Source organism: Tyto alba, unplaced genomic scaffold, assembly GCF_018691265.1.
Source record: "Tyto alba isolate M040663 unplaced genomic scaffold, T.alba_DEE_v4.0 Super-Scaffold_7, whole genome shotgun sequence".
Lineage (NCBI taxonomy): Eukaryota > Metazoa > Chordata > Aves > Strigiformes > Tytonidae > Tyto > Tyto alba.
The window spans coordinates 18217994-18242697 of NW_024881328.1; the positions used below are offsets into that span (position 1 = coordinate 18217994).

Here is a 24704-nt window from a genome sequence, read left to right on the forward strand (position 1 = left end):
GCAGAACTAGGGATTGCATCAAGCTGTGGCCCTTCCTCCACCCAAAGCTGCCCGAGTTAAACATAAAGGGGAAACTTCCCTGAATGGTAACCAGTGGGGATTTACCTTGGGGCAGGTGACGTGATTCGTGCCCAGAGCCACAGGGACGTGGCAGCTGCTGTCCTGTTGTGCCCACAGCCTGGCATGTGAAGGTGCCTCTGTCTCTGCTGGTTGTCCTGGATGTTCAGCAGCTGCTTTTGCTGAGCTGTCCTTGCAGTGAGGACAGGAGCCGGTTTGCAGGCAGCTGTCAGAGGTGGCTGTGCTGACACGCACGAGGTGGGACAGGAGTGTGGACGGGAGGAAGGACCGGCAGTATAAGCTGGTGCTTCCAGTCTCAATGTAAACCTGCCCTGACTGGGGGGGGGCATGTTTTTTCTTTCATCCTTCCTGCTCCAATCTCTGAGCTCCTGCGTCTCCAAAGGGAAACAGTGGTAGTTACTTGCCAGTCTTCACCTGGAAACCGTACAAAAAAGGCCCTGCTGCTTCCAGTGCACCCCTGCGCCGTGCTGGCCCAGCTTCTTCCATGGCATCGCAGCAAAATCACTTGGAAGAGGGGCAAGCTCAACAGATTCTCCCTCTGCTGCTGCGGGGCTGGGGAGCAGCCCGAGCCAAGCAGGCGGTGGTGGCTGAGGCCGTGCTGGGGCCAGACCTCCACCCTGTGCTGGCTGCATCTGTGCTGCCATTGTCACTTACTCCAGAGCAGTGTCACACAGGGCTTCTGCTGTCATACTCATGCCTGTGTCTAAGCTAGCTGTCAGATCCACGTCCCTTGTTACAGCTTCATTAGGTCAAATCACTTTTATTTTTATAGCAGGATGATCCACTGATAACTGTAAAGCTGGGTGGAGGTGAGGCACGGTGGCTTTCAGTGCAGGCTGGTTTTGCAAGGTCATTCACAGCCGGGTGAGAGCACAGACGATGGCCAAGCTGGCAGCGTGTGTGGTGATGCCACAGTGACAGTCCCCTCTAGGCAGAGGCATCCGGGACACTTTCATTCACCTCCTTGTGTTTTTATTTTGCTTTTTCACGTCTACGTTCGCTGGTGTGCTAGGGTCACTTTGTGGTTCGAGCACTCTTGCGACCTGGCTGAATCCGGAGGGATGGTGTGCGGAAGCAGAGCTTCGCTCGCCTGTTTACTGGGGGAAACTTGAGCAGGGCAGGTGGTGGCATCTGAGCCACAGCCTCTCTGCTCTGTGCTAATCGCTGTGAATGTCACAACGGCGGGGTTTGCTGCCGGGCACGGATTGGGTAGTGATCGGATAGTGCAGTAAGGCTCAGTTGTGTACGACGTGTGAGATTCCCTTCTCTGGGGCTCTGGAGCCCCTCTGGGCTGCAGCTTGCAGCGGGGATGCAGCTGCCTCATCCTCATCAGGAGTGCTCAGCATGATTGCACAAGCCATAATGAGCAGTGCCACCACGGGCATGGGAGCAGACCTAACCCCTGCCATGCTTCCTTCAGAGGTTGGCAGGGCAGCAGCTCTCCTTGAGGATGTCTAGCCCCAGTGGGGTCCCGCGTGGGACATTCTCACCTCGTACAGCCTCGGGTTGGGATGCTGCTGACCTGGTGTGCGCTGGAGACTGGGGCCTGATTCACAGGTTGAGAAAGTCTGGCGGGTGTAGGTCTGTCTGACCCAGCCCTGGGGTGGGTGTGAGCCGCTGTCATGGTGCTACAGAGCAACCCTGGGGTCTCCTAGCTACGCTTTAACTGCTGCAGCTGAGGCTTGATTTTCAGTCAAGAAAGGATTATCTATGTGTATTGCAAGAAAACCAAGAGGGTGGTGGTTGATGCTCTGCTTACCCTTCTTTTTATACTTTTTTTCTTTTTAAACATGCAAGCTTGTGAGAGCTGGAAGGTGGAAGAGCAAGCCAGGCAGCCAGCCCGCTTGGGATACAAATTCCAATCACGGCTGTATCCAGGGGCCCTTCAGGCATGTGTTAAAGCAAGACAAATATCTGGCACATGGTTTGTTTTCTCTTTTCCTTCTCCCCAGGCGTGATGATCTTACAGGCATGGTGCAATAGTTCATTTTAGGATTCAGGACACCTACTTCTGCAGCTCTGTGGACTGCCAGTTGCTCCTTGCAAGAGACTTCTGTAGGACTGCAATGGGGGAGGAACGTGTGTGCGCGGTACTGCCAGTGTCTGCTGGAAACTGAGGTGTTGATGTTAGAACAGCCCTGTGTTTGCTCCTTGCTGCCTTCAAGGGATGAGATTCTTGCCTAGTTGTGTGACCTTGAGAACTGAAGCTTTAAGGAGTGGGGAGAAGAAGAAGCAGGAGACGGTTTGGGGCTTGTGGTGGAGTCGGGAGAGCTGGTGTTGGAGCACATGGTGCAGTTTGGAGACGCACACCAGTGGGAGTGGGCTTCAGCTCCCATGCCAGGTCCAAGGCAAGTGGGCAGGCAGCCTCTCCTGGGGCTGCTGCCCTGTGGCCCTGACTGGAAACCAGGCACACCTACACATTTGCAGAGTACAAGCTTTCTTGCGGATGTCACTTTTCCCAGGGCCTTCTCTAAGTTGTCCTTCACGTCCCCTGGTTTCATGTGAGGTGCCAGCTCTTCCACTGACTTGGTCCCAGCATACTCTTGGGGAGCTCAGCGGACGGAGACATGGTTTTATTTCCTGCAAGGAATGCATCTTGCCCTGCTCCCCTCCTGTGTTATTGGGCTGGGTGCTTTGCCGTGCCAGAGTAACAGCACCTCTCATACTGTTGTCTTGTTTCAGGCCAGCAAAGATGCTGCTGTAGATGACTGACTCGCTCGTGCCTTATGTGCTATGGCTCTACATGGCCTCTGCAGGACCAGAACACGCTGATCTGGGCCATAAACAGATGAGCATTGAGCTCGAGTCAGGCACCCTTCTGGCAGGGAGAGCACAGCCACACCGGGCCTGGCACCTTGTTCAGCAGCAGGCAAAACCCATCTGGAATTTAGAGAAGAAGTATGTGAGCGCTTTCCAGCATCGCAGCCTGCTGCCTTTAGGGATCCCTCTGCAGCAATCCTGTTTCTTGTGCCCACCATCACTATGCCACGTACACCCCGGTGAAGACGCCCTCCCGAGCCTGCCCGTGGCCCAGCCCTGCCTGGACCTGGGCGGGAGCGCTCTGCCATACCGACACTCCGGCCTCAGACCCAAGCCCCACGGGTTTCCTTTCCAAAGCCCTCCAGACACTGGCTCTGCCACGGGAAGGGTGATGTCTTCCTTGCTGATGGAGCCCTGCCTGCTTCCTGCGCTGGTGGAGGAGCACCCTGGGACTGGGGTCAAAGGCTCTGCCCTCAGCTCAGGTCAACAGGCTTCCAGCTCCTGTAGCTCCTGTAGACCAGTGCTCAGTAACAGTTCGTTCCTACAGCCAAGCAGTGCTAAAGTGCCTTTGCTGCAGTCACTGGAGATCAAGAAGGTGAAAAACACCCACAGCTTCCCTGCTGCCTCTCGGCCTCACACTGGGGATGATGGAGACAGCTCCTCTGGCAGCCTGGTCAACAGAGCAATGAAAAGCAGTGACCTTGTGTTGGAACAAACCGCGGTCCCCTCCCTGACTCTTATGTCCAGCAGCGCGAACCTCAGGAAGGACCGGTGCGCGTGGGAGGATGCTGAGAGGAGAACTCACAGCTTAAAAGAGAAGGAGCTGGAGATCAGCCTCACGAAGTCTGTGCAGCAGCTAGTCGGACAGAGTGCCACACACAGTGACTTCGGACGTGAAGTTGAGAGCTCTGGCCTTACCAACACGGGCAGCCTGTCCAACTGTAACGGCAGGTGGGGGCAGCGCATCGTGGTGCAGCTCACCCCGAAAGAAACCGTCGCTCCTCTGAACTTGGAGCTGGGTAGCCATCGCCTTAACGGTAACTCGAGCCTTATAGGCACCGACGGTGCCGTCGTCTGCACTAAGCGTATCAACATCCATCTCCTGGCCTCGCGCACTGGCTCTCCCAACTGCGACGCTGACTGCCGGCTTGTGAGCGTGCTGAGCCCGCGCAGCGGGGACCAAGTAGCGAGAGCAGAGCGTCCGCACCTTGCTGCTGTCTCCGAAGTGGCAACCCAGATGTCCACCATCCAGCTGGAGAAAGAGGAGAAAAGGGCCCAGGCTGTGCTCCCAGGAAAGCTTGAGTAAGTAGGGCCAGGAGGAGGAGGGAGGCCCTGGCGGGAGGGGCTGGGCTGGCCGTTGTGTCTGTGTGCGCTGGGAGAGGATGGACGGCGAGCACTGTGGGGGTGGCTGTAAGGATAACCATCGGCTGCGTCCCTGAGCAAAACCCATCTGCAGTATCTTGGGGCAGGGGGGAGCCTTCCTGCCACCCCTAGCTTGACACAAGCACTCAAGGGTGGCTCTGAGCCCTTCTACCTTCTCCTTCAGCCACAGCGTGGAATTGCTGTGTGGCATTTCCAGCTTGCTCCCCGCAGTCATGGGGCCCTGTCTGCTGTGGCAGGCTCTGCACGTGTTGGGTGAAGCCTGCTGTCGAGCCAGGTCTGGCAAGGCTTTCCTGGGTGGAAACACGGGTTCCTAAAGGAATGCAGAGCTGATGCAGTACAGGGAGGGTGCATCTTTCTTTCTGGCTGCTCTGGAAAACGTTCCGTCTTAGGGTGCCCTGGGGCCTCTCCAAATTGCTAGCTTGGGATGAATCCTTGTACACCAGCACTGGGGAGGGTAGTGCTGTCACTCCCCTGCCTATATTATCTCATGCGGCCTCATGGGCTGCTGTGTCTTTTGGCCCTGGAAAGCATATGCCACTCCTTCTGATGTGATGTCCTGTGTCCCAGTGTCACTGCTGAGCAGTCACCACTGGAGCCAAGCCATCCCCAGGATGAAGTGGAGGAAGAACTTCCCGATGGCCTGGATGAGAGCTGCAGTCAGGAGGAGGATGAGGACAGTGAGTACTGGTTCCCCAGAGAGGGCTGTGCTCCGTGCCTTGAAGTGGGGAGTGTGGGGGCAGTCTGGGTGCTGGGGGATGAGCAAAGCTGCCCTCCTGTCTTATGTTCATGCTGTCATTTCAGGATGACCTAGAGATTGTGCTGAACCCAAAAGCAATGTAGCAGCAAGGAGGAACTGTATGTGTTCCCCTGGGAAGCAGGCTAGGGTTTACCACTTGTACTGCTCCAAAACTTACTCATCTCCTCTCTGTGCAGGGCTGTCAGCTCCACCCCCTGTCCTGCTTTTTATGCCACCAAGTAGTGGGCAAAACCCAGGATCCAAGGATTCGGGGTAGCTAGGAAGGGACTGTCCCCTGGAGCATTTGTTTTCTCCCCTTCCTAACTCTATGTGCATTCACTCCCCACGACAAAACTTGTGTCTGTCTGCTCCTGCAGGTGACTCAGATGCTTCCTCTGTTGCTGACGTGTCATCCAGTGGCTCTACGGCTCTTGTATCCAGGTTAGTAGCTGCAAATAGTGCACTGAACTTGGCATCTTTGTCCAAACTTGTCCATCTTGTGATTGAGGAGAGCTGTAGCATGTGGGGGAATGGAGTGAAGGTAGCAACAGGCTTCCCAATCAAAATGAGCTTCCTTGCTACCCTGCAGACCAAAGCTACCTCTCCTGCTACAGACAGCAGCCTGAAAACTGCTGAGGGTGCATCCACCACAGCAAAACAGGGTTCTTAATTTCACTGCCAGTGCCAGTTGCTGGGTTAGATTTACTGGATTAAATTGTGCTCTTGCAGTGTCATTATCTTGCAGATGAAGCAGAGTGGAGGCATCCTGGGCCAAAGATTCCAAAAGCTCCTTGGGGTCTTGTGTCTCAGCATTGCATCCTAGAAACAAGTCCCAAAGCCTGGGTTATTATTTAGCTTTTGGAAGGAGGTTTCTCTGGGGAGGGATTGGTCAGGCTGTGGTCATCTGAAGCATGACTCCTGGGAGACCTCTGTGGGACTTGTTCTTGCCCATCCAGCAACAGGAACTGGTCCTTGCAGCTGTGCTGCCTGCTGCACCAGGGCTGCCTCGGGCTTTGCTGTGTGCCCAACAACTTGCTGCTTTCCATCCTGCCATAACTCACCTGGGAGATGAGGAAGGCTTCCTGCGAGCAAGTGGTGAACCTCAGGGTGCTGCAGGGCTCTGGGTGTGAGAGTCCTGCAGAGGTGACATAAATTGAACCAGGAGCTGTTTCTGGCGGGATGTGGCTGGTTGGCCCCTGGGGGCAGATGGCTTGGGCCAAACGCCTCCTGCGGCAGGAAGGGAGGGATGCTGGCCACTTCTCTGCAGGCTGTGTGCTGGGCTGGCCTTGAAGCCTTTGCAGCTGTCTCCTGCCTTCAGTCTGTTGTGGGCAAAACCAATTTTATGTCAGAGAATTTTGATCAATATAATTTATTGCCAATTAACAAACTTTTAATTACCAATTCAGGTATTGAAAAAAATAAAATATACATGAGGACATAGGGAAAACACCTTTTCTTCTCCTGTCCTGGTCTCCAACCCCCTTGCCGCAGGCTGCACTTGAGCAAGGCAAGGGGTGGCCTGGAAGATGGGGCTCAATGTGTTGTGGTTCCTTTTCTTTTGTTGCTCTTCATTCCTTAGTGGATTGCTCTGGTGTAGCTTCTTCCACTGGCTGCAGTGCATATATTTGAAAATATATTCATTATAACCTTTACTTTTAGCATCGTCACAACCTTAATAGATATGTTATAAATTCTGCCCTTCCTCCTAGGTGTTAGGGATTGTTATGGTGTGAAGGTGTATATACAGTCAGTAAAACTCCAGCCCTCTTTCCTGCAACACACCAAAACCAAAAGGATTACAACAGCTGAAACAACCTCCACCCCTTGTTCCTGTGGTCTAGGTTATAGGGCTTGTTATGTAACAAAAGCCACCACTTGCCCCAGCAAAACACAAAACCTGTGGGGGTTACGACACTTGGCATGTGAATTCATTGCAAGCTCGCCCCCTCATCGCTGCAGACTGGGTTACTGACCTTAGCGCCCACTGCTTACACCACACTGCAATGATGCAAATTCTCTATGCCAGGATCAAGGCTCCTTTCCCCTTCCTCCATGTGCTACTTTTCACCTTTAGCCAACCACCTACTGCTTCATCTCTCCTAGGGACTGCATCAAGTGCCTGGCCCAGCCCGCTGGGGCTCAGGAGACAGTGCTCAAACCAGCTCTTGTCTGCAGTTTATTCCCTAATGTGCCTCCAACCATCTACTTCAGTACTTGGGATGAGAGAGGTAAGCTGGGGTCTGTTGCCATGCAGGGTGAGAGCGGCCAGCCCGTTATCAGCAAAGAGCAGTGCCAGTGCACAGCTGGCAGCTGGCTGGCAGCAGCTCCCCTTCACCCTTCCCGTGATGAGACCCAGCACTGCTGTGAGATCCAAAGGGCTGGAGTAAAACGATGGCTGCTCCCGCAGCCTGGAGCATGAGTCAGCCTGTCAGCAAATATTCCAGTGTCCTGGATCTCCCGCAGCCATGGAGTCTTCTGCTCCATGCTAGTTCTGGGAAGGGGGCTACTTGTCCTTCTCTGCAGGCCTGATGCCTGTGCAGCAAATCATAAGAATTTCCCTGGGTGCAGCTGTAGAAAATTTGGGTATTGTGTTTCCTTCTCTCCTTATCTTTTTGCCTTCCTAGTGGAAAAGCTACCTTGGGAGCAGAGGAAGCTGCTGCGATGGAAAATGTGCACAGTCACACCCAACATAGTGAAGCAAACCGTTGGCAGGTCCCACTTTAGAGTCAGCAAAAGTAAGTTGTGGGAGGCTGACAGCATATGATACATCGTGTCCTCCCTCACCTCCAGCCCATGTGCACGAGAAGGCAGGCTGCCTGCGAAGAGCAGAGCAGGAGCGATACAGGCTTGGCACTGCAGGATGCTGGGTTCCTATTTCTACCCATCTGTCCCACCATATCTGAGCTCTGTGGGTGCTGGCAGGGCCTTATTGCCCTCTTGGCTTGTCCCAAGCGTGGACCACAAGGTCTTACTCCTGGGTGGCCAGGAGCTGAGACAGTGTGTGAGGCAGCAGAGCTGTGCTCTAGCTTGTTTGAGCTGTGCCTCTAGATGGTGCTGCCACTCTAAGGAGGCTGGAGCTTATCTGGTGCCAACCCCAGCATTGCTGTCCCTTCTCCCCATGTGCTAAGGAAGAAGCCATCCTCTCTGACCACAGCCAGAGAGTTCTCAGGGTTGGGATCTTGTTGCTGAAGAGATGTGTAGGAGAGGGCTGGAGCTGGGGAAGCACTGAGTATTTGCAGCTATGATCCATACCCTGGAGTGTGACTTCCCAGCAGTGCTTAGGGTGCTCCTGCGTGCATCAGGAGCCCTCTGTGCAAACCATTTTGGGGCTGTAATGGGACACAAAGGGCAGAGCAAGACCTAGGAATTCTTGCAATCCTACATGTCCCTCTGCAGTGCGGCACTGATTAGCCAGCTGCTTCATTTACCTGCGGTAAAGCAGGGAAGTCAGGGTGCTGAGGGATCAAAGCCATTCCTTTGAACCTGTGTCTGCCCAGATCCCTGCAGCAATTGTGTTTGCAATGATATGACCCACCTGGTTAACTGGATCCCACTCACAGCCCTTGGTTTGGCAGCTTCACAGTAACCAGTACGTGTACTTTGTGCTATTGCTGTGCAGCATCCGTGGCACACTTCTGCTAGCCCAGGAGATGGGGTGCTGGTGGGTTGAGGGGGGTGTTGTGAGTGGCAGGGTACTCAGTCATGGACTTTTCTGGTTTTCCTGCAGAAAGCAATGACTGGCTGGGTTGCTGGGGCCACCACATGAAATCCCCCAGCTTCAGAGCCATCAGGGAGCACCAGAAGGTAGGGGATGTTTTGAGCTGACCTCCTTCACATGTGTGGAGAGCATGTTGGGAGCAGTTTGTGTGCCCCTCTCTTCAGGGCCAGGTGTTTGCTGTGCAGGCTGTCCCTGCAGTGTCCCTTCCAGTGCGTGGCAGCTGGCATTCCTGTGCTGGCAGATGAGCTCAAGAGACAGTTACAGCTGGGTGAGCATCCCCACTGTGAGGGTGGCTCTTGTACAGACTGAAGCTGTAGCCAAGCTGTGTTCACTTGTGAACTCGTCTAAATTCAGTCATTGTTGCTTAAAGCAGTTCTTCCTCTGGCAGAACTGAGTGGTGGGGCCAGTGCCCTCTGCCAGCACAGCCAGAGGGGATGTACCTAACTCAGATCACAAAAGGCTCAGGAGTGCACGTGACTTAGGGAACATGCAGGGGACCAGAGGATTGGTACCTATCACACATACATGTTTGTTCTGGAGAGCCGTGGTGCTCCAAACTGCTCAGTCTTGAGGCAGCATCCAGGTTTGGAAGCTAGCAACCTCCAGCACTGTTCCTGTCCTGCTGTGGGGTCTTTCTATCCCCAGAGCTTGTGTTGCATGGGCAGGACTGACATACAGTTTGGAAGTAAGTGGGAAACCACTGGGGTGGAGGGTACTGACAGAGGAAGCTCAAAGGCTGAGGGTTAGTGCCCTGCGGCTGCTCAGACATCAGAAGGAATGAGGTGGCAGCTGCTGGCTTTGCAGCCGGTGTTGGTCACCATGTGGGTGTTTGTCCCTGCAAAGCTTCAGGAGCAGGTGGGTCCTGTCTTGGTGTAATCCTGGGAGGGGTGAGCAAAGAGTGTTACCCTGCACTGTGTTCAGAAGGGATGTATCCTCTGGCCAGGGAGCAGCAAGGGGTGGGCAGGGAGGTGGGGAAGCAGGGAGATCTCACAGCATCTGGGTTCCTTTCCAGCTAAATCACTTCCCTGGTTCATTTCAAATTGGGAGAAAGGACCGTCTGTGGCGCAACCTGTTGAAGATGCAGGCTCGCTGTGGGAAGAAGGAGTTTAACTTCTTCCCCCAGTCCTTCATCCTGCCCCAGGACATCAAATTACTCAGGAAAGCATGGGAGGAAGGAGCTAGCCACCAGAAATGGATTGTAAAACCAGTAAGTGCAAAGCAGAGCTCAATCTTCTCTCCCATTGTAGTAGCAGGGAGAAAATCGGGTCCCTTCTTTGTGTTTTGCAGCCAGCATCAGCAAGAGGCATTGGTATCCAGGTCATCCACAAATGGAGCCAGCTCCCCAAAAGGAGACCACTGCTGGTACAGAGGTGAGTGAAGGAAAGCAAGGTTGACACACAGCCTGGGACCTCCTAGTGCCTAGTCTCTCTGGCCGGGTCTGAGCCACTGCCATTATGTGGCAGAACAGAAGCACCTGATTTGTGTCTAGAAACTTCTCAACTGCCTGGGTATAATGCTGTGCTGGAAGTCTGGATCTGTCAGCTGCAGCTGGGCCTACTAGAATGCTGCTCGCTCTGTGTAGATTTTTGAGGTCTTGGGCACAAACTGGCTCCACAGACTTTCTGGAACTTCTGTCTGGCAGGTGATCAGCTTCAGCTCTGCTGTGATCCTGATCTCACTGGGGTTTGGCATCTCTGGGGCCTGGTCCCTTTGGAGGCAAAGAAACCTTATCCAGTGCCCACAAGCACAGTGGGAAGAGAAGTCGCAGGGAAGAGGTGGCAATTGTCAAAGATTTGTTGTTATCCAAGTTAGAATGGATCAGTAAGAGCCTCCGTGTGTGTGGATGTTGGTCAAAGGGTTTTCTCGAAATAACAGGATTTTCAGATTTTCCTTCCCCTTCTTCCAAAAAATGGAATAGCTCATCTTGGTTTGAGGCTGCTTTCTGGGAAGGTTCTTGGGAGGGCAGGAAAACTGTCCAGTGTTTGTCAGACAGGGAACTGGTGTGTTGGCTTCTCTGTTCTCCCTGCCCACTTTGCATGTACAGTGATAAGCTTTCGTGTGGAAAATCATGAACTTCTGAGGTAAATAATCAAACGATTTGGATGAATATTTCCAACTGTTTCCGCTTACTGAACCAAACCATCTGTGGCCCACTGCATGTCCTAAATGTTCCTGATTTTGATCAGTCTTGTGGGTGTGGAAAAGCTAGTGTGCCTTAGAGCTGGGGAAAATCTCTTCAAAATGGAACTGAGCAGAAGGGAATGCTGTTCATGTGCTGCAAGATCTCCCTGTGCATGGGAGAGGTTTTCTGTCTCATCTTGACTGTGATGCACTTAACTTGGCAACGCTGTGCAAAAGGGATTCTGCATTGATCCCTGGTTTTGCCAAGCCTTCTGAGTTGGGTGCTAGAGATGGTCCTGCACCTGGAAACCATAACCCTTCCCCTGGTGCTTGCTTCCCTCTGCAGATACCTGCAAAAACCCTACCTCATTGGCGGGAAGAAGTTTGACCTGAGGATCTACGTTTATGTCACTTGCTACGATCCCCTCAGGGTCTACCTGTTCAAGGATGGATTGGTTCGCTTTGCTAGTTGCAAGTAGGTTGTGTGGGAGAGCAATGCTGGAGGGCTGCCTCAGCGCTGAGGCATGGGTGGCTGTGGTACCCACCTCGGCTGGGGCAGGAGGTGGTCATCTCGTATATGGTGATGCTTAAAGCTCTAGCTTGCTTGCTCAAGAAGTAGTCTGGAAACACGTGGGGTCACTGCAGGTCACCGTGCTGAAGGGGAATGTGAGAGCATGCTTCGTTCGTCCACCTTTCCCAAGGCAAGATCAGTGCAAAGCAGTTCCTGAAATATGCTGTCTGTGCTTCGTACTGCGTAAGAGCTGGCATGCCAGAAACTGAGATATTTCTTACAGTTTTGACTATATTGCCTCGGGCTGCTGCAGTTCTGTCAGTGCTTTTGCTCACTGATGCTCTGGTCTTTTCTGAAGGGCATTCTGTGGGGATGGGATTGTATCTCACTGCCCCAGGTCTGCTCTGTGTCTCTTGCTTTGTCCCATCAGCTCTGGGGCCGTGGGGACAGAGGCAGCCTGGGAAAGGGAGGCAGCAGGGCTGGTGGGTGGCTGAGAGTGGTCTGAGATGAGAACAGAGTTTCTGCCTGCGCCATGGGCCTGGAGGCAGCTGGTTCAAGCTGACTGCTTGTGGTCTCATTGCCTTCCCCAGGTACTCCTCCTCAATGAAGAGCCTCAGCAACAAGTTCATGCACTTGACCAACTACAGCGTGAACAAGAAGAATGCGGAGTACAAGTCCAACTCAGATGAGACTGCTTGTCAGGGACACAAATGGTAGGTGCTTCTTTTAGGGAACAGGGCAGCTCTTTCTATTCCCTGTTAGGTCAGCCTTTTTTCACTATTCCTACCCAAAACCTGAAGGTGCTTCCTGTATCCTCTGCTCATGCTTGAGGAAATTGGAGGAGCAGAGTGATTTTAGCATGGGTTGGCGTCGATGGAATCTGGACAGTCTCCCTGGCTTGTGACTCATTCTGTCCTCTGCCGCTTGGGCTGTGGTTGCCATTCACCCCGCCTGTGTCTGTGCTGTTCCCTGCTTCCAACACTGCTCTCATCTGTGCTCATTCATCCCCTTGCCCTGTTGTGGGGGGGATGGGATGTGGTTAAAGCAGAATCTGATTTTTTGCTGTTAGAACTTGAATGGGTAACTGTGATGTTTAAATTGGCTAGATGGAAGCTTCTTCCCATCTCGCTCTTGACTCCCCTGTGGAGGCAGTGAAGGGGACAATTGTGGTGCAAAACTGATCTTTTATGTGCTACTTGGTGTGAACAGGAGAAGCCGTGCCATTCTAGGCATTTGGGAGAAGGGCTGCAGTCTTGCAGGAATTCCTGTTCCCTGCTGTCTCATGGGTGGACTGATCCAAGGCCCCAGGCACTTGTCTCTGATTCCACAGCGGTGTTTGAACTCTTAAAAATAGTGCAGGATAGAGTTCTCAATTCATGGGCCTGGATAGGGCTACTTCATTTCAAAGGAAGCTGCAGAAAATGGTTTGCTGTGGTAGGATTGCTTTCTCAGACCTGGACATGCTGCACAGTGGTCTGTTCCTCCACTGGAACTTTTGAGAAGGGTCTGTTGTCCCCCCAGCAGGTGAAATCCCATGGTTGGGGTTGGGATTGTGTGGGTTTTCGTGCTGCCATGCAAGTCAAAGCTGACTGCTCCCACGTTAAAGATGAGAGTGGCTGTAATCCATTCCATCTTGTATGCAGGAAGCATGACCTTTGGATTCCTGGCCATTAGCCACAGTCACACTTAAGCAACATCTAGCATCCTTGGCTCAGCACTCGGTGTGGTGTGGGAAACTTCTATAATAGCAGAGATGCTCCCCCCTACCATCTTGTTCTCCACATTTTTCAAAAATTTTTTTCCACCCCCAAAGCCTCAGTGAAATGGCTCTAGCTAAAAGATTTACAGGGGTCTTGCTGGATTCTTGCTGAGCTGCTTTGCAGTGCTGCGGGGGAAGGCCTGCAGGAAGGGGAGGTTTGCTGAGGACACAGAGGGGGAGGGAAGAGGAGATCTGGGCCTGACTTACCTTGCTCATGTGCTAATTTGATACCTATTACTCCAGTGCTGGGACAAGTTTATGACAGTTTTATGCTCCTAGTAGCTTGGGCTTACAAGACCAGTGTCCAGGCTGGGGTGGGCAGCAACCAGGAGCTGAGGGGTTTGAGGGTGGCAGAAGGATGGCCATGCCAGGGAAGGGCTTCATCAAGGCTCCCTTCTGCTGCTTTCCCTCCCCTAGCAGGGCTGGGCAGCATGGGGCCACAAAGCTACCTCCTTTGCTTTCTCTCTCCCAGGGCACTCAAAGCTCTCTGGAGTTACCTGACCCAGAAGGGAGTTAATAGCGAGGCCATCTGGGAGAAGATTAAGGACATCGTTATCAAAACCATCATTGCGTGAGTCCTGGCACCCCTTGCTCTGTGCCTGGCTGTGGGGTGCACCCTGGCCCCTCTGGCTCTCCAGTCCCCTCTCAGCCCAGTCCTTTTGCTCTTAATCTAAATGCTATCACCACTGTTGGCTTCAGTATTTCTGGATCCTTCCTTTCGTGCTGTTACTTATGCTCATGCTGCAGTAGCTACAATAGGTAAACAGACCTTACATTTTCTGGGTCTGCCTGCGGTGCAGGAGGGGAGGCCAGGAGGGTGCGGTGTTCCAGACACTCTGCCCAGCTTGCCACCCGCTCCCCTGCTTGGCCAGGGTGCCTGAAAAGAGAGGTCCCCTGGTGCGGGATGGATCTTGTGTTCAGAGGTGGATCCTGCCCGACGGAGCAGGGATGCTCAGGATGCAATGCTGGATCCATACGCAGTGCAGCAGCAGCAGCTCACAGGCCTGCGTCGGTCTCTCAGCCCACCCGTTCCCACAGCATGTGGCTGCATACGCTCTCAGAACTGGCAGCGTGTGCTGCGAGCAGCCAGAGCTCTGCTGTCTGACTGTTGGAAACAAGCGTTTTCTCCTTGGCTTGCAGATCTGAGCCCTACGTGAACAGCCTGGTGAAAATGTATGTGCGGCGGCCGTATTGTTGCCATGAGCTGTTCGGGTTTGACATCATGCTGGATGAAAACCTCAAGCCCTGGATCTTAGAGGTCAACATTTCCCCAAGGTACAGCAGATTCTGAACCACAGCAGAGTGGAGAACGGCCTTTCTTTTACCACAAAGTGAATTTGGCTCGTCATGTCCCCTGCACCCTGTGCTGAAAGACTGTGGGCTTTGAAGCCTCCCAGTCCAGACTGCAGGAATCAAAGTCCTCCCTGTCTGCGAAAGCAACATCCATCCGCAGCTCAGAAAGCTTCGCTGGGCATGCTCCAGCTAGAGCCAGGGAAGAGTATGTTAAAAAAGGAAGGCCAAGGAGGGATGTGTCACGTAGGGAACGGGTGATGGCAGAGATTTCTTCCTTGCGTGGGCAGAAGTGATCAGCGACTCCACTGCCTCGTGCACTGTTCTTTGCCTGCTGACGGCACCCGGCCGTGCGGTGTTGGCTGCACAGGCAGGGCTGGGAGCTGCAGTGGATCTGAGCACGGCCTCTCCTGCCTGCGAGAGTGGATGAGTGTCAGCTAGACATGGAACTCTGGTCCCATATGGGTATCTGGGGAAGGATTTGCCAAAAATCTGGAGAGAGGTGGAGAAATGAAACATTTCTGGTGAGGGGCCCCCGTTCAAAGAGCTGTTGTCAGGATTTTTCTCTCAATGTCTCATGGCTGCTGCGATGAGACAAAGGGCAGGCTGGGTTTTGTGTCCTGGTCAATAGTAACCCAGGGAGTGATCTCGGGGCAGCAGGGCTCTGCATCTCCATTCCAGCACTCAGGCTGCTGTGATGCTTCCTCCCTGCAGCCTCCACTCCAACTCCCCTCTGGATGTGAGCATCAAGGGCCAGATGATCCGGGACCTCCTCAACCTCGCTGGCTTCGTTCTGCCCAACACAGACAGCGTGGCCTCAGGGGCACAGACACGAAGTGGCTCTACCTGCAGGTCAGCCCCCTTCTCTGTCAGAGAGGCATGCTTTTCTGTTGGGGGGATTTCATCTGGGGACTGCTTGCAGACCAGCAAACGCTGGTTTCTGTGCTGTTGAGAGCCTGGGCTTGCTGGTCCTTCAGCTGTGGGTCTGAGGCACTTGCATCATTGTCTGAGTATCTGGTTCCCGCGGTCTCTTTGAGGCAGAAGGATTTATGCCCTCTCTGCAGGTCCATAGTTGGAAGTGAGGCCAGGATAACTTGTGCTTGCTCTGCAGTTAGTTGAGTCGTGCTCTCTCCTCCTTCCCTCTGCCAGAACTAACGCGATGCTGAGCCGTACTGCCTCCCTTTTTGCTTGGAGAGCTGGCTGGCTGTGCTGGGGCTGGATCCGCTTACCCTCCACCCCAGGGCTGACGTGCTGCTGCCTTGAGCAAGAGGAGCACCTGTTATTTTGAAAAGGCTGGGGCGATCTGTTCCTGAGGCAGGACTGCAGGTGTCAGAGGCTGTAGACCTTTGGGTAGGGGCGTGCACAGTCTTACCTTGCAGCTAACATGACTGTTTCTTGCATAAGGCCAATTCCTGGGCATGTGTCCACCCAGGTCCCTGCTCCTTCCGTGTTTCACCATAGCTCGGGATTATACTGGTTTCAAACCTGACGGTGAGGGGAAACCAGTCCTGTTCTCCGCAGCAGAGCGGCTGCTGGCCGTATGTCACTGGAGGAGCAGCTTGCTGGGTTGAGCACCAGCACGTGGTGATGTATGGGCACGCTGAAAGATGGGACTCTTGCCCTCTGCCTGCCCTGTGCCTTCAGCAAAGGGAGAAGCTTGGAGCACGGGCCCGTTCCAGTCAGGGAGCTCTCGCCAGCTCTTCTGCGGCGCTTTGATCACACGCTCATTTGCAGCTTGTGATGGAGGTGCTGAAGGGCAGGTGTCCTTGGAGGGACCTGCAGGGGATTAAGCGGATCCTTAACATGGTTCAGATGATGCATTACCAGAGTTCTTGCATCCAGGGGCGAGCTCACTTAAGCGTATCTCCTGCTCTGGGAAGGATATGAAGGGGGTTTTTTGCATATGGGCAGAATTCCAGTAGATCTGTATGTTCCCCAGGCACCATGCAGCACAGCCTCGAGGCTCTGCTCTCCCTGTTTGGATCCACAGAAACTAATTATTTTTGCAGCAGCAGAACAAATTAGCTGTGTTGATATAAGAGTTAAAAGATGTTGGACAAGTGTCTCTCAGACTCTGGCATCCCCAAATGATTCAGCGGGCTGCTTAGAATAGTTTGGGTAGTTGCTGGTCAGATCATACAAAAGGCCAGGATTTCCCATGGCATGTGGAGCTGGAGATGAATTCGAGTCTTGAGAATCCTTGGATGTTACAGGAGGAAGTTTTTGATCCAAGAGTTCTCTGCTTCCCTGCACAGTACCAGTACTGAGTTCTCGTACCCCAAGCCCTGTGGTTACAGTTGGGAAGCTGCCTTCCAAGTGGGATGTAAGCATGAGATCCCACCAGGCTTCAAATACTGTGAATCGGGTCATGGTGTGTCTTTGGCCCTCTTGCATCCTGTGTGGGTGTGAGTTGATGGTTCACCTTTTGGATGAAGGAACACTGAAATGCCTTAGCAAGGAGCTGACAGGACCCTCCTGGTTCCCTTGCCCACGTCTTTCCTGGGTCTGTGCTGATGCACAAGGCTGTGGGTGCATCGCTGATCTCAGAACTCGTGAAATCCTTGGAGAAAGTGTTCTCTCCTCTGTGGCATCTTCCTGAGGGTGTCACTGCTCTAACAGAAGTTGCTGGGAGCAGCTCTGCCATGACAGGGCTTTGTCTTCTCCTCTTAAATGCTCTACTGCTTCTTCTTGTGTCCTCAGTCTGGGCAGTGCTTTGAAGGAGAAGCCTAAGCCGGCATCTGAGCATTTCATAGCAGAGAAGATGAAGAAGGCCTATTACTTGACGCAGAAGGTGCCTGACCAGGTATGACACAGTCTCCTCTGATACTGGCATCATACTGCCAAGCCACTGTTCCAGCCAGTCCCACATGTCTATCCCTTGTCCCTTTCCAGATTGTGCCCCTCTGTGGGGACATCCAGATGGTGGGTGAGCACTTGGGGTCCAGTTGGGTTACCAGACAGCTGGTCAGAAATAAATTGGGTTTGCTTAAGCCACTGCTGCACTGGCCCATTTTTACATTAAAATGGGCATGTGCTGAAGGGCATGTTACCCACCAGTCCCCAAACAGGGTCTGAGCATTGCCTGTTCCTCCTTGTGTCTCTGTGCAGCTCTTATAGTCGTTGCCAGCTGACCCTGTGCAGATTAGCAGGGACATGTGCCTTGTGTGCCACCTGACAGCGTCCATAAGAGAGGCTGGGCTGCAGAACAGGGCATCTCCTCAGCTCTGTGCAGCACTGATGTCACCACTGAGCCTAGATTTCTTCATTTTTCCCATGGTCTGTGTCCCAAAGATCTCAGACATATGGAGACCTCTGCCTGAGAGGGTTTGAGTGGGAGGGAGTGGGGAGGTGGGAACAGGGACCGACAGAATGTAGTTCAGTTCTCCCTGACCCTGGGTTGCTCTTGTCTGCAGGATTTTTATTCTTCAATCTTGGACATCCTGACCCCAGATGATATTCGCATCCTGGTGGAGACAGAGGATGAGTATTCCCGGCGTGGGCAGTTTGAGCGGGTGTTTCCCACCCACGTCTCCATGCGGTACCTGTGCTTCTTCGAGCAGCCTCGTTACTTCAACATCCTGGTGACCCAGTGGGAGCTCAAATACTACTTGAATAAACACAAAGGTAACTGCCATCCGAGAGCCTGGCACAGTCACTTGAGTCAGGCAAGCTGCCTGCCGGCAGTCGTGGGAGACTTCTGAGCTACGCATGTTGAGGGGGAGCTGCCTGCCTGCACGCTAGCCATAGGAAATGTGTTACCCTCCCAGACTGCTTGAAATATCATGAAAAGCTTATTCTGAGTTGATTAGAGGTGCTGACTGCTCTGGTAAACTCAGCACCAGCACTTCTAGGTGCCCTGGGGCTGAAGTAGGCTGGGATGCTGCCTTCAGCCTGGAGCTCCGACCTCTTACTGTGTTCCTCTGCCTTCTTTTGAGGGAAAAACAACTGGAGTTGCTGGGCTTTGCTCCTTTCAGGTGATCTGTGAAGTGAAGGAAAAATCTGGCCTATTCCATGGTCTCCTGCTGCTTTCTAATTGTTGAAGAACTGTCAGCATGCACACAGAGGGATTTTTCCTAAACACTAGAAATCTAGCTATCATTTCCACCTTTCCAGGGCACAACTCTGTATTTTAATAAAAAACATCCTTTAATGAGGTGTAAGTGGGCTGGACCAATTCCTTCTCACCCAGGGCTGTCTCTATCAGGGCAGCAGTAGAGGCTATTTAGGAGAGAGAACCAGTGAGGTCTAGTGTGAAGAGTTAGAGAGCATAAAAAGAAAGAGACTGTGGCTCCAGGCTCTCCATCCAGAATTTGGTCTAGCTGGAGAGGCTTCTGCAGGAGCCAGCTCTCCACTGAGGTGACCATATGTGTGCTTCTAGCCTGGCTGTCATGCAGAGAAAAAAAAAAAAAAAAAAAAAGCTTTTGTCACTTTTCACTGGTGTTAAAGCAGATATCAAAGAGGTCAGTAACAGTCTTTCACAAAGAAACAGTAACCTCATAGCCCTCTCCAGCTATGCTGTCAGCATGTGTCATCCTTTGCCTCGCTAATACCTTTCCTGGATGCTCGCCTGTCAGCTGGAAGAAAGATCCTGTCATTGTCCACACTGAAGTGCTGCCCTGAACTTTGTCACTCGGGCCAGGGTTCTGGTTTAGTGCTCCAGCTTCCCCGAAGCAGCCCAGTGAGCAGATTTGCTCTACCCCCTTGTTGCTCTTCACCTCTAAACAAAACCCAACCTCCCTCTGGCCCTTTCCCACTCATGTATGTTCCATGCAGCCCTCCTCTCTCCCTGGCCAGCAAGGTGCAAAGCCCAGGCTGGTGCACAGAGCTGGGGCAGGGCTGCCGAGCTGCCCTGCTCCTCTCAGCCCCCAATGCATGGGGGTTTTATCCAAGGTTCTGGGGCTTGCTGAAAGGTCACCGAGGAACAGAGCTTAGACAGCAAAGATTCCTCCTATAGCCGGGGCTGGTATCATATAGCAAACCACAGTAACTCCAGCTGGACAGCATCAGGTTCTTGGCCATTGATCTGCTGGTTCTTAAATTTTAAGGCACCCTAGCTTGTGCTATGGCTCTAGGGATCTTAAAAAAGAAAACAGGAAGGGAGCAGTCCTGGATTCCTCAACATTTCTGGATTAGCAGAGAGCAGGGAGCTTGACTGTAGTGGGGACAGCTAGCAGGAAGCCGTGGGGGAAGTGGAGCCTGTTCAGTGCAGTTGGACACATGGCTCTGCTTCAAGGTGACTGCCCCCCCCCCCGTGCTCTGGAGCAGCACACCTCATGTGTGTCTGGAGGAGCAGCCCCTTCCAGTCACACCGCCGGTGAGCTTGGTCCGTGCCAGCCTTGCCCTCTGCCAGGGGTGGAGGCCGGATCTCAGCCCATGTCAAGCTTTGGGTGGATCCATGCAGGGAGGAGATGATGTGCTGAGATGCTGCAGCTGATTAGTGCTGTGCGAGGAGGTTGCCTGAGCTGCCCTCCTCTGGAAAAGGGGCCAGTGACAGCAAAGCTGCTCTACATTTGCGTTGTAGGAAATTTCACCGGTGCAACCCAAATCAGGTGCTACCACTGGCTGGCACCAGGCTCAAGGGGGACAGCCAGTCTGGTCTAGTTCGGCAAATCCTGTATTGCCCCAGTTTTCCTGCTTAGCTGAGCCTGCTGCACGGTGTGTCTGGCTCCCCGGGAGGAAGGCAGGCACTGCGGCAGCCCACGTGCTGGCGCTCGCTGATGTTTGCTTGTACAAAGGGTGAACGCCCTTGGTTTACCCCGTGTTTGCTGGGGCTCAGGCACGTGTTCAAGTAGTTATTGCGTAGATGTACTGCACAGTTAGTTCACTCTGTGCAGCATATTTGCATGCCTCATGCTGGGAAGGTTTAACTCTCTGCAAACTTGGTTGTTCGTTCTCGCTTCTTGTCTTTTCTGTCACTTCCCAGGTCTGGAGCTACTGAAGAACTGGTGTGTCAAAGGGTACCACACTGGGGCAGGGATGGATTTGGCCCAGACGGTGCGTATGGCTGTGGGTAAGCTTAGGGAGAAGTGGTTGTTTGCCTGGGCAGAGTTGGGCAGAGAGCCTGCTTGTTCTGCTTCCTATGGCTCCTGCCCTCTTCTTCCCTCTCTGCCAAGGCCTCCAGGAGTCTGGAAAAAACCCGTGCTTGTGTACCTCCCACAAACATGAAGTCCACCCAGTATATCAGATCTGCCAGTACTTTGCATCTGAATATTCTTGAGTATCCCAGAACAGGCACAGCCCTACATATTTGGCACCTGGCTTGCCCTTTATTCTCCTCCGTGAGGGAGCCATCTCTGTCTGTCACTCCTGTGCCTTACAGCAGGCTGATCCAGTGAAAGAAACCCACTCTTTTGACCTCAAGATGCTCTGCTCCCACTTACAGCAGAGGGATTCATTAAGCAGAGAGCAAAGACTGTTCTGTTTGCTATTCTGGGAACAGTCTGGTGGCAGTGACGATGCACAGCAGTGTGAGGCAATTCAAGCTGAAGCACACTAGGGCAGCCTACAGCAGAGCACAGCGGGCTTGAGGGATTTTTGTCACAACCTAAATAGCCATTTGATTGTCTTTCTCTTGTCCTGCAGTGGTCGGAGCCAAAGTCTTTCTTCCTCCAGAAGAGCAGTGTTCAATCAAATGGCCTCAGCAAACTGGAACTGGGTGGACTGGGGTGAGTTTGCACTGGCTGTGACATGCATGTTCATAGCATGGCTTTAGGACTGGTGTCCTGAGAGAGAAAGCAGCTTTGTTTAAGGGGAGAGGAACAGGTTGGCTTTGCAGGCTCTGAAGCCAGCCTCCGCTCTCTGGAGAGCCAACTAGTGGGGTTGGCATGATGTCTGCATAAGTGGGCATGTCTCCTTGGCACTGGACACCCAGCTCAGATGGGAGTGGGGCCCCGAACAGCCGGACTGGGTGATGTTGGTGGTTGTCGTGGTCAGGACATGCTGATAAGATGTTCCCCATGGGGCCCCCCCACAGGGATTTCTGTGGGCTCTGATGTGGCCAGCAGTGAGCAGAGGCCCTCAGCCACAGCGTGGGACTGGGGGATCAGTGAGGCCTCTGGGACTGCTGCACTCTGCCAGCTTCCCTGAGCACAGCTGGGCTGCAAAATGGCTGCTGCTGGCCCTGACAGCTTCTTGCAGAAAGGTGGAGGACTGGGTTTTGTTTGGGTGAGCTGAGGTGGAAGGTAGGCACAGCCCTGGTCTCCAGTGTTAAGTGAAAGAGCATCCTTGCTCCTGTGCCCAGGCCAGGATGGAGTTAGGTTTACATGTAGCCAGAGAGATCCAGCTGTGACCCTAATGTCCCATCACTGTCTTGGATGTCTGTTGGGGTGAGTGGTGCTGCCTGGGATGGAAGATCAGATTGAGTAGGTGAGCCTGGCAGCCCTGTCTGCGAGTCTGTGTGTAATGACACCGCAGATGAATGTTGCTCCATGGCCCTTTTGATCCTTTCTCACTGTCCCTAAGCAGTACGAGGTCTCCATTCTCCTGCAGCACACTTCTCCCTTCAGCTGGTGAGGACCTCACGAGATGCCTGGAGCCCAGCCCTACTCAGAGCTTACCTCTCAACAAGTGCACTGGTGAAGCCGACCAGAAACCTGCTGGCTGCCTCTCGGACACTGCCCTGGTGATGTGACCAGGCAGCTGCCGTCCCTCCCCGGGGACACCTCAACCTACCTCAAAGGAATACACAGGAGCTGGCTCTGGAGAGCAAGGACTGTGGGAGCTCCCTGCACTCCACACTTGCTTCTGGGACTGCTTTTAGAGAGGGATGTTTTACTGCACAAAGGGGAGAGCTGTGTGACTTGCCTTTTTAAAACAAAGGGCAGAGCCTGGGGAAGTGGGGTTTGTCTGGCCTTTGGCCTAGGCTGCCCTTAAGGCCTGATGTGGTGGTGGTGTTTTCTTTGCTGCGTGGGAGCTGGCTGACCTTGGAGTCAGCCCGGCTGAACCTCTGCTCTCCTGTGCCTCTGGGCACTTGTCCTGAGCTGCTGGAAGCTGTGTCTGCTCCTGCTCCTCTGCAGTCTGGAGAAATGTCCCCAGCCACCACCCCTCTTCTCTGGAAGGAGCAGGGCTTGGGGCTCTCAGCCGACCTGTCTGATCCTTTCTGAATGCCTGTGCCAACATCCTGCCCTCCCCCAGCCTCGGGGCCTGGGGGAAACTTTGGGCTTGCACATTGCTGCTCAAGAGAGACGTGGGTACCAGCAGAGCTCCAGTTTGTCGTGGGGACAGTAGGGCTGCCAGGGAGGGAGCATCCTCTCGAGGCTGTCAGCTCTCCCAGGTGACCTGCAGCATGTGTGCGGGGACTGCAGGCTGGTGCTCTTCTCCTGGGCTCTGCTCTCTATTTTTCCTTTGTTTCTCAAGGATTTCTATTAAAGTTTAACGCTCAGCTGCTCTCCTGGCCTCCATCTACCTCCGTTTCCCTGACCTGTTTGGGGCTGCAGGGCAGCTTGGCTCTCCGCACGTTTACCAAGCTCTGGTACCAGATAGGGTTTGTGCCACCACCCTGATGTTCCCCTGTCCTTCCTGGAGCTGGGGGGTCGTTCTTGCTGCCGCACAGCAGTCAAGCACGCCCCCCTGCATGGGGGGAGTGGCTCCCAGCATAGCTGCTGTGGCCTGGGGTCTGCCTGTTGTCCTGGGGACTCTCCCGCAGATCATTAACCGAGGGGGACAGAGCAGCCCAGCCAGGCATCAGGGGAAGGGAGGGTCGGGTCCTCTGAGCTGTCCCTTGCCTGTTTTGGGTTGCGTCCCCCCAAGCCTAGCAGGGGGATGCTGGGCACTTGAGCAGGTTCCTTGCGGCCAGGGGAGGTGCTGAGCCCCACGTGTGGGCCCCGGGGGCTTGCAGAAAGCCCTTCCCTCCCCTCTCCCCTCAGCCCCCTGCTGCCCTGAGCTGGGCCCTGTTTCTCCGGTCTCCTTGGTGACAATCTCATCGCTCCTCGGCTTCTCTCCAGCACCTGAAAATAGCCGCGAAAGTGGAGATGCCTGCTGCCTTCCCTGCTGCCAGCACCCGGCGGTGGCCAGGCTGGAGCCAGGCTGCCCGGGCTCAGCGCAGCTGTAAGGGCCTGGCCCCATCCCACCCCCCGCACCGCTGCGGGGCACGGACCACCCGGGACCGGGGCAGCCGCCGTGTCCTCGTGTCACCTCAGCCCTGCTGGCCTGTCCCCAGCGCCGAGCACCCTGCCTCCTTGCTCCTCCTCCCTGCCTTGGGGTAGCACCAGGGGAGTGGGGCTTTACTCCTTGCACCCTGCCACGGGCCAGGGTCTAGCTGTCCCCCAGGAGTCGGCCAGAGTGGCTTTGTCCCCTTAGCCTGGCAGCCACCAGCCCACTCGCCCACGGCTGCTCCTGGGCCAGACCGGCAGCCGGCCAAGGGAGTTATTTGAACCTTCCTGAAATAGAAATGGAGCCTGGAGCGAGCAGAGGGTGGGCAGGAGGGGGTGGCCCCGGGGGTGAGAAAGGAGGTTCCCTGGCAGGCACCGGCTGCCCCCCGATGTGAGACCCGGGGTGGCCGGGGCACGGCTGAACCGCAGCAGGACCCTGGGCAGGGGCAGGCAGGGACATGTTAGCGCTGGGGGGGGGGGGGGAAAGGTCCCCAGCTGCTCCTGCTGCAGCTCAGCCCGGGGCTGGATCCAGGAGGGATCCCTCAGCCATTTCCATCACCCTTTCCCTCGCATCCCCGGGGCCGTGGCCATCCCCTCCAGCCCCGGGTGGCGCAGTGGCTGCGGGCACTGCACGGTGGTGTCAGCGGCGTGTGTCCCCCGTCCCCCCCCCCCCCCCCCCGCGGTGGGGGCATGGCTGGCATTGCTTGCTGACACCCTATCTGCCAGGGCCCCGCCAGCCACGGGCCCAGAATAGCAGCGCTGCCCCGCAGTCAGCATGGAGCGACTCCCCGGTCCCGCTGCGCCCCAGGTACCGCCAGGGTGGGTGGGTGGGGGGGGGCCGGGGCTGGCAGCCCCTCGCTTGGCGAACAGGCCACCCCCGGGGTTGTGGGGTTGTGGGGGGGCTGGTGGTCCCCTTCCCACAGCCAGGCAGATACAGGGACAAGGACGCAGAGTGCAGCCTTGCCTGCCTGCCAGCCCCGGCTGTCGCCAGCCCCTTGGGAAGGGCTGGGGACATTGGTGTAGGGTCGCCTCCTTCCCAGGATTGGCTCTGGGCTCCTTAGGGAGCAGTCCCTGCACCTTTGTTCTTGTAGGGTGGCTCATAAACGTTGGTTCTGCCAGTGGGTTTGTGCTGTGGGGTTGCTCTTCCCGATGCACGTGCTGCTTTGTTATTGTAGGGTTTCCTGGGGACTGGGGGGCATGGGGTCGGCCAGTCTGCTGTGCTCGCCTCCCCCCAGCCTGGGGCTGTCCCCCTTGTTATT

General features: G+C 54.6%; 2 protein-coding genes across 3 annotated transcripts in view; both read left to right on the forward strand.

Moving 5' to 3' along the window:
* The window catches only part of STK36 (serine/threonine kinase 36), a 19779-nt gene extending 16910 nt beyond the window's left edge, over positions 1-2869 (forward strand). The window contains exon 28 of the transcript XR_006164508.1: positions 2761-2869. The gene's annotated coding sequence lies outside the window, so the exon portion shown is untranslated. The remainder of the gene's footprint in view (positions 1-2760) is intronic.
* Positions 53-22742, forward strand: TTLL4 (tubulin tyrosine ligase like 4). Of its 2 annotated transcripts, none has more exons than XM_032984881.2 (18): positions 53-4140; positions 4789-4898; positions 5335-5398; positions 7061-7185; positions 7582-7692; positions 8685-8761; positions 9688-9882; positions 9963-10045; positions 11143-11271; positions 11898-12020; positions 13539-13637; positions 14207-14341; positions 15071-15208; positions 17057-17159; positions 17770-17980; positions 20280-20350; positions 20939-21021; positions 21821-22742. In XM_032984881.2, exons 1-18 carry the CDS (start codon positions 2783-2785, stop codon positions 21984-21986), a joined length of 3381 nt encoding a protein of 1126 aa, XP_032840772.2. In that variant the 5' UTR covers positions 53-2782; the 3' UTR covers positions 21987-22742. The 2 variants fall into 2 exon arrangements, with proteins under 2 accessions (XP_032840772.2, XP_032840777.2); XM_032984886.2 differs by having other exon boundaries at positions 21845-22742.
* The last annotated feature ends 1962 nt before the right edge of the window (positions 22743-24704 follow it).

What these genes read in the sequence shown, in the direction of transcription:
- TTLL4 (XM_032984881.2), top strand. Translation starts at nt 2,783, where the DNA reads ATGACTGACTCGCTCGTGCCTTATGTGCTATGGCTCTACATGGCCTCT. An exon ending in TCTACGGCTCTTGTATCCAG is followed by an intron (nt 5,399 to 7,060) that starts GTTAGTAGCTGC and finishes CATCTCTCCTAG; the next exon opens with GGACTGCATCAAGTGCCTGG. An exon ending in CTACTTGAATAAACACAAAG is followed by an intron (nt 17,981 to 20,279) that starts GTAACTGCCATC and finishes GTCACTTCCCAG; the next exon opens with GTCTGGAGCTACTGAAGAAC.